Raw genomic sequence first — 13,496 nt, forward strand, 5'->3', positions numbered from 1 at the left:
ACGAAAGGAGCAAAGGGAAGACTGGCCATGAGGAGTGTAGGAGAGGCCCAAGGATCTGGCCATAGCTCGAGAGTCCTTGAACCTGACAAAGGCAGAGTCTGCCTTTCCCCCAAAAAGACGGGTTCCTTCCAAGGGCATGTCTATCAGATTGGCCTGAACATCGCCCAAGAAGTCAGTTGTTCTAAGCCAGGCATGGCGCATCAAGGCTACTGTCATTGAAATTGATCTGCCCAACAAATCTGTTGTATCTAGACCACACCGTATTGTGAATTTTTCTGCATCTCTCCAATCCTTGACTAAGGAGAGCCCATGCCTCCTCCGGGACCCTGTGGCAGCACTTGTCTCCCCACAGGGAATAGGAGAAAATGGCCCAATAAGCATGCTATATTCACCGACTGCAATGCCAGGCTGGAGGAAGGAAAACAACTTCTTCCCAAATGGGTCCATCCTCTTGGATTCCCTATCCGGAAGGGCGGAAAGGAGTATTCCCTGGGATGTAGAGGCCTGCACCATCAAACTTTCTGAGGTGAGATGTTGGCTGAGGAACTTTGAATCGCCAAGTGCTGGGCGATGGCTGCGTGCAATCGTCCTATTCAGAGTAGCCCCTGTGCTAGGCTTGGCTCACATGCCTAGAATGACGTCCATAAGTGCCCCATTAAAGGGCAAAAGGGGTTCAGAAGTGGAAGCCCCTGGTTGAAGCACCTCAGTCAGGAGATTAGTCCTGACCTTGCACTGAGGGCAGTTCTAGTCCAAGAACCTCAGCTGCTCTCTTTACCACCATGGCATAGGATTCCCCCTCCTCCGTAGCCACTGTTGGCGGAGAAAGCATTGCCAGTATCTGGGGAAGTGTCCAGTCCACTGGCCTCCCCAATTTCCCCATACCAGTCCAAATGCTCCACAGAGTCATTCTGGTGTTCCAGAGGGTCCATTGACCCCTCCCAATCCTCAACTGAGCCTCGCACATGTTCATAGTGCACAGGCAACAACAAAGAACCTCTGGGTCGGCGTCGAGCGACGTCGTTTCCGACTCCGTGTCATTCAGGGATGAGGATGGGGCTAGCGCCGCCAATGGGCACCAGCTGCACTGCAGGCACCAACTTCAGGTCCGGACTCCGGAGGAGGTCGCGTTGGCATGACCGGCATCGACCCGGATCCTGGATCGGATCATTGAGGTTCCACTGGCGCCGTGGCCTCCGTGGAGTCTCGCTCAACGGTGTAGAATGCCGGGCCACGAGGAGCTTCAACGTCCGTTCCGTGAAGGCCTTCGGAGCCATGGTCCGGGCCGTCCAGGCACAACTTAGAGTCATGATTCGCGCTCGAGACACCAGAGACAGACGAGGTGGGGGATCGGTGATCGATATCATGCGGTTACAAGGCACCACAGGGCTTGAAACATGTCTTCCTCAAAGACATCCCTCGCACATGAAGTGGATTTTTTTTTTCCAAATTCGACAAAAGTCGAGGACAAAACCTGCCAAAAAGCGGCAGAGGGGTAGCTCTTCCCGGATCGGCGCATAACTGACGCGGAAAGAAAAATAACTGATACTTGCATTCCTAGGTGCCACCTATATGGGCACCACAACGTCACAACTGACGCTATGATATCACGCAGAGCTGAAGGGAGCCACCCAATGCCACGTGCAAGGGGCATTGCTCAACAAAAGTGTCTAGGTCCAGCCTGACACCTGGGAAATTCAAAGGTAAGAAATCTGCAGCTAGAAGTCTCTATCTGATAAGCAAATTGTACAAATGTTAGATACATGTTAAAACATATACTAAATAAAATGAATGAATTAAATGGTCAAATATAACATTTGGCAAACACAAGGAGATGATGGACGGAGCGCTGAAACTTTTCAGACACTCACCCCCAGTCACAGATCTGGGGTTAAATTCCATCATCATTCTTAAGCTTACCTCGCCACCTCAGTTTAGACCCGGCTATATGCAAATCAGTCTTGACCCTGTGCCTCATGGGAACAGTCCATCCCAATCTGCCTAGCCAAGTCTTCCCTGAACCAGAAACAAGCATCCTGGGACCGATTTCTGGGTAAACACCCTTCATCAGCCAGGCTAGGTTGAATCCAGTGGCAAAAGTAAGCAAGGGGACCCACGTCTGGGCATACCCTGCCAACTTAGGGCAAACAAAGCAAACACAAGGAGATGGTGGAAAGAGGCTCTGAAACTTTTCAGACACTCACCCCCAGTCACAGATCTGGGTTGAATCCATCATCATTCTTTAGCTCACTTCGCCACCTCAGTTCAGACCCAGCTATATGCAAAATCAAGTCTTGACCCTGTGCCTCATGGGAACAGTCCAGATCGAAATTCCAAGCCAAGTCTTCCTTGAACCGGAAACAAGCATCCTGGGACAGGTTTCTGCGTAACACCCTTCATCAGCCAAAACTAGCTTAAATCCAATGGCAAAGTGAGCAAGAGACCCACATCTGGGCATACCCTACCAACTTAGGGCGAAGAAAGCAAACACAAGGAGATGATGGACGTAGCGCTGAAACTTTTTCAGACACTCACCCCCAGTCTCAGATCTTGTTGAATCCATCATCATTCTTTTCAGGTAAGACCTGGCTTGCCAGTTTCGGGCTGGACTGTTCCTAAGAGGCACAGGGTCAACTGATTTTCATATAGCTGGGTCTGAACTGTGGTGGGCGGAGTGAGCTAAAGAATGATGATGGATTCAACCAAGAACTGTGACTGGGGGGTGAGTGTCTGAAAAGTTTCATTGCTCCGTCCATCATCTCCTTTGTGTTTGGAAATATATAAAATTTGCCAAAATTATTTAAAAAAACAGGAGTTATCTAACAAATGGATCAACACACAACAAAGAAAGGGAGAGAGGTTACTAATCATTTTCCATCATCCCTGAAATGCTCATACTGTAAACCACAAAAATAGGGAAACAGGAGGGAGAGAAAGTTGACCAAAGACATCACCTGTCTCTTTAGAACATTTTGAGAAAAACATGAGGTTTGTTAAAAACTGCCCCTCACCCACTAGATAGTGGCATGCTTCATCAAGGGCTGCTACAACATCCCTGCGCAGACCAACTCCTGGGATGGAGCAAAGGGGTGGAGGACAAAACAAACATGAATGTGTTGGGATCTGTTCAGTAAACAAATGGACAGTGAAAGAAATAGTCTAAAACGAACTCAGAGATACCCAATATCAAAACTATCATCCGACAAATAACATTAGGATGTAAGGAGTAATGATATACTTCCATGTGTGACAATTGTCAGGTGTTTTACTGAGGCGGTGCTGGTGTCCCTATTCTTTTCAATTAGTAGCTTATGTTATTTAGAACTAAATTTGATCGACATACATCTAAAACTCAGTGAAGTTATTAATTGTAGTTTTGCTGTCATATTTTGAGTATGTGTCCTCGTTAAAGGGGGATAGGGACATGCAAGGTGGAAATGTTCATCTTTTATTGGTGAAATGCAACTCGGAGGATATTTATGCCATTTGTTTTATGGCCACAGCAGTGTCATTGTTTGCTGCATGTACTACAGACACAAGGAGCTATTTATTGGTTGAGTGGGCAAGAAACACAGGAATATAAGGGGAGGGCACATCATATGCAAGAGCTGAGAAAATAGGGCATGCTTGGAGAAAGCACTGAGAAAGCATGTTAGAGAGAAAAAGACAGAGAGAAATAGAGAGGGAGAGGAAAGAAAGAGAGAGAGAGACTGTGTATAAGAGAGAGAGAGAGAAAGAGAGAGAGAAAGAGAGAGAAGGAGAAAGAGAGAGAGAGAGAGAGAGAGAAGGAGAAAGAGAGAGAGAGAGAGAGAGAGAGAGAGAAAGAGAGAGAGAGAGAGAGAAAGAGAGAGAGAGAGAGAGAGAGAGAGAAAAGAGAGAGAGAGAGAGAGAGAGAGAGAGAGAGAGAGAGAGGGAGAGACTTGAGTTAGGGCTAGTCAGGGCTGGTAGTTGCAACTCCAAACTTAGGCCCAGATGTATAATTTTTTCAGTGAAAGGGAAAGGCAGGAATGCATCGTATTTACCATTATAGGGTGCATTCCTATACGTTCCTAGCATTGGTATTCTTTTGGCTGCCTATCGCCCAACCAAACACCCTCACCCTTGCTTTATGATGCAAGGGTGTCAGAGTTGTAGGCTAGGCTGTTTTGTTTTTTGAGCAGGAAGGTGTACCTCCTGCACAAAAACAATCCTCAGAGGCATTTCCTCTTTCTGTGTGTGCCTCAGAACGCAGCACACAACAAGGAGAAATTAAGATATTTCTCCTTGTTATTCCTCACCTGGGGAGGCTTAGCATTTTGATGCATTCCCAGGTCTGCCAGTAATGGTAAGTCTAGGAATGCGCCAAAATCCATTGGTGGATGCATGGGAACACCCACTGAACATCTCTCTGCCACAGAGTAACGCATGGCAGTGATTTGCGCTGACATGCGCTACTTTAGATTTGTCAAGCCATGCAGGGCCACGCAAGGTGGCTTACATGGCTTGATAAATCTTACTTAGGTTTTGAGTCGATCTCGTACCCTCTTGCGCGGCACAGAGCAACGCAAAGCCTTGATAAATATGGGCCTTAGACTTTGCTATTCCTTGTCCCTGGTACTGTCCCTGCTTACCATGGTGTCAGGGGTCATCAAGGCAGTATTCCCCTTCTTATCCCTTCAGCACAACATATTGGGCTGTTGTGGGCTAACTCTGAGACAATTCTCAACACTGTGTGGACAGTAGGGTTAAAATTGGGTGATATCATTTCTGCCACCCCTTTAACTTTGGTGAACTGACGAGAGAGAGAACACAAGAGAGAGAGGCCATTAATAAAGATAGGGAGAGAACATAAAGAAAATTGTAGGTAGGTAATAATTGAACACACTGCACACACCAAGGTTTAAATTGCAAATGGATTGGAAGGACTAAATATAGGCCACTCCTAGATGGGTAGGAGGTCAGAAAGCATGAAGGGAGAAAGAAGAGGAACTAGGCGTGAGCTCCGAAAGGAAACTGCAAAATGAATAGAGATGACACATGGGGCACAATAGTAGCATTTGTCCTATACAACCCACAAACAACCCAAATATATTGTGCAAAACACCTTCCTGACTATTCTCTAAAAAGCTGGATTGAAATCTTTGACAAAGCGTGTAAGAGGGGGTGTGGGTGTATTGTATCTTTCACACAAGGACATATAGGCCTTACTTGGCCAAAAGGATAAATATAGGATGGATATCTCAAGACAAAGTTTGTCACATGAAATTAATCAGTAAATGCAATTCTGACAGAAAGACGAGGCCTGAACGAAGGAATATAGTAAGTTTACCTGCCACGTCTTTTCCCACACTAGAGTAAAATCTAGTTCCTTGTTGAATAGTGAGCACTATGCCGCAAACATCCAATGGCCTATGATAACAAAGAGCCAAGGACATGTATTCCTTTAAAAACACTGCGAACAAAACTCAACCACAGGCAAAAGAGGATGGAGTGAACACTGCCGTACAGCGATTACCAGGGGATGTAGTTGCACATGAGGACATTTCCCAAAGTATGCTATTGTAAGGTCACCTAATATTGATGCTATAATTTGTTTCATACAAAGTAATACCTAAACTTCTGCGTACCACCACAAAAGTATACATTTCCCGACCTGCTGCATGCGAAGGGATTAGGGTCTCTCACCTTTTGGAACATCATGTTCTAGCGATTGCAAGAAGTCGATGGATGGTTCAAGGTCTGCCTTCTCCAGCAGGGACTTCTTCTTGGGCTCTAGCGTGTCAGTGAAGTGGAAGTAGGAGCTTAGCTTCTTTGCTTCGAATACAGTTAGACCTAGAAGCATGGGAGGGTCAAAGTCATTAGCAAAAAACCTAATTGCAGAACAGTAGTAAGAAGAGGCCTCCTCAAATGAAGCCAGTGACTCAGGAAGGACACCAAGATTACCAAGCAGTAGAAATGTCAATCCGTTCTGACCTTCCTACCCTTGCAAGTCTGGGAATAGGTATGCCTATTTGACAAACTATTGATTTAGGTGGATGGAGGGGCACTTCTATTGCTGGCAACAGAAGTGTCCTTCCAATTAGCTAAATATCCCATCAAAAGAATACAACAGGCAAGCCTGCGTTAACACCTCAAGTAGAAGAAAAGGAAGCATTCCAAATGGGCATGACATAATTACTTTGATATATATGGATAAATGATTCAGATTAATAAAAAAAGGGGTAAAGTGAGCCTGGAATTTAGCAACATGGCTTCTCCCTGCAGGTAGATTGATGTTGTATTATGTGTAGCCAGTGCTCACCAATTCATCCCAACAGCAATCCTATACCTTTCAGTACATGATCACTTTGCGGGCTCCCCATCTATAGCAAATTGCAAATGGAACCTCAACTGCTGCTGCTGACACGGATGCATTCAGAAGCATAAGCAAATACACTGTTAGAAACAAAAATTGAAAGTTTGAGTATATAATTTAATCAGGGGCATGTCCTATCCTGTTTATTACCTGATGTATCAAAACAAAACGAGATGGTAACACTAGTGTAATTATTTAACAAAATGGTAAAAATAACTCACAACTGGAATACAAGTTTATAGATGAAACAGGTAACTGTTGAGAAATGAAGTTATAAATGATTAAATAAATAGGACTTAGTGACCACATTTTGGGCCATATGTAGGTGGCCAAATACCGATCGGTAACACCGAAAATGGGTCATTTTCGGTGTCACCGACAAATATTTAGCCATGTGAGATGTACGTAATACCGAATAGATTCGATAATAACGAATCGCTATTAAACATAAGTTACCGACTTGAAATTACCGAAACAATGAATACCGAATCGGTATAAACGATTCAGTAAAAACCCCAAAAATGCTATGTAGCAAACCTCGGTAATACCAAATTTGTCCAAAATCGGTAATAACGATTCGGTATTTAGCACGTTTCAGGAGCATGTGGTAATCAGGAGCAGTCTATATAAACAGACCCAAAATGCATCAGTGTGAACACAATGGCAGGCCTCTATCTCATTGCAAGGCGGCTACGCCTGAGAGCAGCAGGAATGAGGATCTGGAGACGTGAGGACCGGGTGTACAGATTACGCATCACTTTGTTCCAATTGACAGACCCAGAAATACATGAGAGATACAGATTGCACCCAGACACCATCCTGGAGCTAAGACGGGACCTAAGACCCTATCTGGAGCATCAGACGCCAAGGGCCCACGCTATCCCCACCCATGTCCAGGTACTACGCTGCCTGCACCTCCTTACATCAGGAAGTTTCCAGGGTGTGATAGCAGCAGTCGGTGGAGTGTCACAGAGCTGTCTATCCCGTTTCTTCAACACCTTCCTGGACGCCATGATGGACAGAATGGAACATTACATTTCCTTCCCCAGTACACAGGCGGAGCTGCAGAGAACCAAGCTGGAGTTCTATCAAATTGCCCATTTCCCCCACGTGATCGGCTGCATCGATGGGACCCATATTCCCATCTGCCCACCTGCAGCAAGTGAATACATTTACAGAAACCGCAAATCCACCCACTCAATCAATGTGCAGGTGATCTGCAATGCCAAACACATTATAACAGACATCGTGGCAAAATACCCCAGGAGTAGCCACGATGCTTACATCTTCAGGAACAGTGGCATACATACACGTCTGCTTGCTGGTGAATTTGCCGACGGATACATACTAGGTAAGTAAATGTCACACACCCTGATGTACACCCTGGAACAAGCTGTTGGTCACACCAATCAATGCCACTTACTTCTGTTCGTAGGTGACAGCGCATATGCCCTCCAGCCGTATCTACTCACACCATATCTGAACCCAACCACCCGAAGGGAGAGGAGATACAATGTGGCACATAGGAGTACACGCAACGTGGTGGAGCGCACTTTTGGTTTGCTCAAAATCAGATTCCGTTGCCTCCACAAAACAGGAGGAGCGCGTCTGTACAGCCCCATCAAATGTTGCTAGATAATTGCTACGTTTGCAATGCTACACAATCTGGCCACTAAAAAAGGAACAGCAGTGTAACTAACTGAGTCAGAGGACGAGGAAGAAGACAACCCTCAGCCAGAGCCCAGCGCGGCTGGTGCTGCTATTGAACATGATGGGAGACAGAGACGGGCAGAGATTACATCAAACTATTTCTGAGTGAGTAACGACACTGAGGCATTTCAAATTACATGTAGAGGTGTTTATTTGGCACACCTTCAGCATTGTGAGCATTGTCCAATTGGACATGGGTTACATCACCCATCACATGCATGTGGAAAGCCATTGTCCTTCACTTCTTGCATCCCGGTGCTGCACGTGCACGTTCCCCATCGACACTATCTTGTGAGTTGGACCGTTCCTGTGCTGGGACCTTACGTCCACTATGCCTCCTGCACTCGGTGGGTGATGGTGTAATGCTACCACGGCTGGTAGCCTCCTCACTGCCCCCCCTTCCATATTGGAGGCCTTGGCATTCTGCATGAGCTCTAGCACTGAGGTCATGGACACCATCCCCCTGGCCACATCCCTGCTGCAATGCGCCATCTCCTCCTGCATGGCGATGGACCGGCGACACATCAGTGATGTCATAGTGGCCAGCCGGTTCACCAACTTGGTATAGTCCTGGAGTCTCAGTCTCTCCCGGCGCATGCCAACACGGTTCTGCTCCAGCTGGCTGCAGAGGTTGTCCACCGAGGTAGCTACCCTCTCCATCCCTGCAGACAAATGCTCCCCCATGGCACTGATGCCCTTCTCCATCTTGTGCATATGTCTGTTAATGTTTGCCACCTCCCTGTGTAATGACTTCATCTCCCTCCATTGCAGGTGCTGGACCTTCACATGTTGCCTTCCAGTCCAGCAAACACACTGTCACCCTGCTCAGATGCCACTGGACTGTCCGGCCTTGCCCTGCGGCGTCTTGATGAGATGTGGGCGCCCTCGGATGCAGAACCAGCCCGCTCCCTGTTGGATCTATCTACGATAGGACTTTGTTCGCGCTGTCTGCCCTCCTCCTCCGACTCCTCCATCTGCTGGAGGGTGATCACGGCATGCCTCCTGCCTGACTGTGGTGGTGGTGGTGGTGGTGGTGGTGGTGTTGGTGAACGTCGCAGTGGTGACTGAGTGAGAGGGGATTGCGGCCCTCCCTGGCGCTGTGGTGATGGCTGTGGTGGAGGATTGGCTGGCTGCGATGATACATTGATCTAATCAAAAATGTCCCATCCCCTCCGGACATTTTGTTGGTAGGAGACCTGAATTGTAAAATTTCTAATTTTAGCCTGGATCTATTTAGGAATAAACCTAAAGAAGAGGCGTATTTTGTTCCGCAGGCACTCTTCCCTGATAAATTAGTGACAAATAAAAGAGGGAAGATTCTGCTAAATGAATTAGAGGCCGTCGATGGACTTATATTAAATGGGCGATTTCCGTCTGACGTGCCTGCAAAATTTACTCACAAGTCTCCGTTTGGGTCCTCTATCTTGGATTATGTTATTGCAGACTACGGTTTGTTTCCTCTTGTTCAGGACCTTAAGATAATATTTACTCCTTTGAGCGACCATAGTATATTGCTTGTTACTATTTCCTTAAAGCCTCTGACAACTGTACCTTGGTCTCTTAAGGGTAGTGATGTCGCTTTTCACGCCTCCTCGGGAAGATGCTATTGGAATCCCACCGCCATTAATGGGGTACAGGACTTTCTAGACGAGACCCTATTAATTTTAAATGAGTGGCATGGGAATGAAATAGCATATTTTGAAGAATTTGTACGTAATATTACTTCTTATGCCCAAAAAACTTCTCGACCTAGAAATAGGGTAGTGGTCCCGAGTATATTGCGTAGCCTGAATAAGGAAATAAACAAACTGGTTCGCAAACAATATCTTGATAGAATCATGGATCGTGGTAAAGAAATATCAAGGTTAAAAAGAAAGAGAAGCAGATTCCAGTTAAAATTAAAAAAAGTAAGGGAGGACAATGTATGGATTAATTTGAGGGAATCGGTGGTCCATGGTAGGACTAGAGATTTTTGGACAATAATTGGTAAGGGGTGTGGGTCTAGACGCGGCCCCTCCCCTATCCCTATAGCGGAAGAGGACTGGATATCCTATATTCGGGAACTCTATGCAGGGAATGGGATTTTAAGTGACGATATTGATACCAGTGTTAATTTAGGCTATGATATCGCCATCAGTGTTACTCCTCCGGGTCTTATTAACTACCCCGTTGAGAAGGAAATTGAGATAGCGATAAAAAGCATGCGGGTCTCCGGGGCAATGGGACCCGATGAACTCCCTATGACGGTCCTGAAGTCTGATCCTGTAAGGTGGAGTAAAATTCTGTTTCCCCTGTTCAAAGCATGTTTTATGACGAAAATGGTCCCTGCTTCGTGGAGGGGAAGTATCCTGGTCCCTATTTTTAAGAAGGGAGTTAGGGACAGCCCCAGTAATTATCGTCTGATTGCTCTCCTCGACTCCATCGTAAAAGTGTTTCCGAAATGTCTACTAAAAGCCCTCTCCGGTTGGGTAGAGGAGAATAATATCCTGCCGCTAGAACAGACTGGCTTTCGTAGGGACCATGGTACGTTAGACAACCTTACTGCACTTCATGTGGTTACTGATAAGTATGTTCAGGTGAGAGGTGGGGTGGTGTATGCTGCCTTTATCGATTTCTCCACAGCGTTCGATAAAGTGGACCGCGGAACGCTGTGGAGAAAATTGGCAGTGCTTGGTCTCCCATCCTACCTGTTGGAGCTGGTGCGGGCTCTACATACAGAGACCTGGTGTAGGGTGTTGATGGGGGGCGAAAGGGGTTTATCGGATATAATTCCTTCTTTGAATGGCCTTAAACAAGGCTGTTTGTTGGCCCCCCTCTTGTTTTCCATGTACACGGTTGACCTACCCGCTGCCCTTTCTTCTAGTGAGGGCATTGCCCCGGTGCTCGGGGGGTCCCCTATATCTTGCCTGATGTACGCCGATGATGTCCTTATTCTTGATTTAACCCCTAAAGGACTTGCAAATCGGCTAAATGCTCTTCATATGTTTGCTGTGGCACATCATATGAAGATCAAAATTACTAAAAGTAAAGTCATGTGTATAGCTGGTACGAAGAGGTGCCGCTCTGTTGGTTTTGGTTGGTCTATAGGGGGCCAAAAACTTGAGGTGGTAAAGTCCTATACTTTTTTGGGGAAAATTATTATGGCTAACTTGAGTGAGAAACTCCACATAGAGCATTGTACACGCAAAGCTATTGCCCATGGCAAAGGTTTAAACTCCCTATACCATGCAACGGGGAAACGGCACTTTCCGATTTTATTGGAAGTGTACAGATCTAAAATCCCCGCAACAATATTGTATGGTATTGAACTTATAGATGTGAAAAAGTGGGACTTTTGCCATAAGATAGAGGGTAAACTTCTAAGATCTCTCTCTTCCCTAAACACCGCGTGCCCTTTAGCTGCCAGTAGGCTTGATTTCGGCCTCAGGAGTAGTTGGGTACAGGGACTATCGGCCCTTGTTAGATGGGTGGCCCGCCTTGCAAGAGCTGAGGTAGGGACAATGAGAGCTATCCTCAAAAGTGAATTATTGGGTAATTTTAATGAGTTTTCTCAACTTGTGCGTAATTTTAGAAAAGCTGTAATCCTCTTAAAATTAGATGAATCTGCCTTGTTTTTGTATTCTTCTTCACAGTTAAAATTTGTTTTAAAAGCAGCTTCATGGGACTTGTGTTTCCAGACGGATAAAAAAGTAATTTGGGGAAAAAGGAAGGTAGATCATCTCCTTGATTCCTATCTGTGGAAACTCCCTCAACCCTATGTAAGATGGAACCTACCACATGGTATCCGCAGATTTTGGTTTCTTTTACGTTATGATTTATTACCGTTAAACCGACTGTTATCTAAATGGTATGGCTCCTCTTCTCTGTGTAATTTTTGTAAAGTAAATATCCAGGACTGTATGCATGTATTGCTGATTTGCCCTGCGCTTCGTAAATTGCGCTCTAGATGGTTAAAAGTTATCTGTCTGGATCTTGGCATTGTCACTTTGAACGATTTCCTGTTTGCACTTTATTGCCCTCCCAATGAAATGTTCTGCTTCCATATTTTTAACTTTTTTAAAGGATTTTTAGCTATTTATTAATATGCCTCTGGAGATGTACCTTGACCGTCCGATTTCTGTCGTTTTTTTTTTTATATGTCTGGCCCGTATTTACCTTAGGATGTTTTAAGGATTTATTTTTTCTTTCTTTCTTATACTGCTTTTTGGAGCAATGTAACTGTTGCGTTGTAATTGTTGTGTGTTAAATTCTGTATATTTTATGTGGCCCTCTTTTGAGAGCCAAAACATAATAAATAAAATTGAAATTGGTGTTCCCTGCAGGCATGCTGTCTTCATCCTGTTCACTCCCCTCTGGCCTGGCTGACCTGCCTCTGCTGCCCTCAGCTGCACTGCGAGATGACTCGCCTGAAATGACACAAATGTAAATATACTCAATGCTCTGTCTGCAATGCCATTGCATTAAAGTACATGCCAACAGTGCACAGTGGTTGTCCTGACCTATCCAATTCTTTTACCATGCTATTGTGTTAGCTGCCCTGACAGTCCTGATCATGAGTTCACACTGACTACATCACCCAGAATGCATTGCAGGTAACCAGTAAGACATGGTGTGGAGTGGGAGCACTTTTACCACTATGGGGGTTGGGGTTGGGGTTGGGGAGGGGGTAGGGCAGCATGCTGGGCATGCTTCTTACCTTGTTTTCTAGCTGCTCTGGCGGAGCTGTCTGTGTCTCCCACGCCACTCACACTCTCCCGCTGGATGGTGGACTCCACCATCTGTTCCAGTGGTGTTGGTACTGGGGCTCGATTTTTTCCTCCTCCAGTTTTCCCTGCCAGCATATGTCTCTCTGCCATCCTCAGTTTTGCTGTTTTTCTGAGGTCGTACCACCTCTTTCTGATGTCCTCTATGGTGCGCAGGGTCACACCTATGGCATTGATCTTGTCCCGAATGCCACTCCATATTTGCTTCTTCTGTGCCTCTGGCACTTGGTGGGACTGGGCTCCAAACAGCTTGTGGTACTCTTGGGTGACATCCTGGATCAGGATCTCAAAGCTCCTTGTCAGGCCTAAACCTTCCTTTTTAATACATATAAGTCACCCCTAGGGCAGGCCCTTAAAAGCCCATACAACAGGGTGCAGTTTATTATAAAAGTTGGACATGCTTAAATTTGTTTTTCACTACTGCAAAGCCTATTTCTCCCATAGGATAACATTTGGTCACCTTTTTTCGTTTAATAAATGAAAATGTTCACTTGGGAGCAAGTAGGCATGTTGAATTTTGTGTCTAAAGAATTGGAATTTAAAACCATCTTCAATGGTAAAGTCGGATTTTAGGTCACAATTCTGAAATTGTTCACTTTTATAAAGTTAAGATTTTCTTATCCTAACCATTTGGTGCCTACAGCCTGCATCCTGGATCACATGACTAGATGTAGCTGGCAGTTGGTCTTTGT

At 45.7% G+C, this 13,496-nt stretch overlaps 1 protein-coding gene across 1 annotated transcript in view; it reads right to left on the minus strand.

Annotated features, from left to right (window-relative positions):
- Positions 1 to 5,587: 5,587 nt before the first annotated feature.
- Positions 5,588 to 13,496, minus strand: part of RSPH9 (radial spoke head component 9) — a 60,741-nt gene continuing 52,832 nt past the window's right edge. The window contains 1 exon segment of the mRNA XM_086925585.1: positions 5,588 to 5,808. Within this exon segment, the coding sequence (XP_086781711.1) occupies positions 5,588 to 5,808 (221 nt within the window).

The sequence above is a fragment of the Lissotriton vulgaris genome, chromosome 6, assembly GCF_964263255.1.
Source record: "Lissotriton vulgaris chromosome 6, aLisVul1.2, whole genome shotgun sequence".
Classification (NCBI taxonomy): Eukaryota; Metazoa; Chordata; class Amphibia; order Caudata; family Salamandridae; genus Lissotriton; species Lissotriton vulgaris.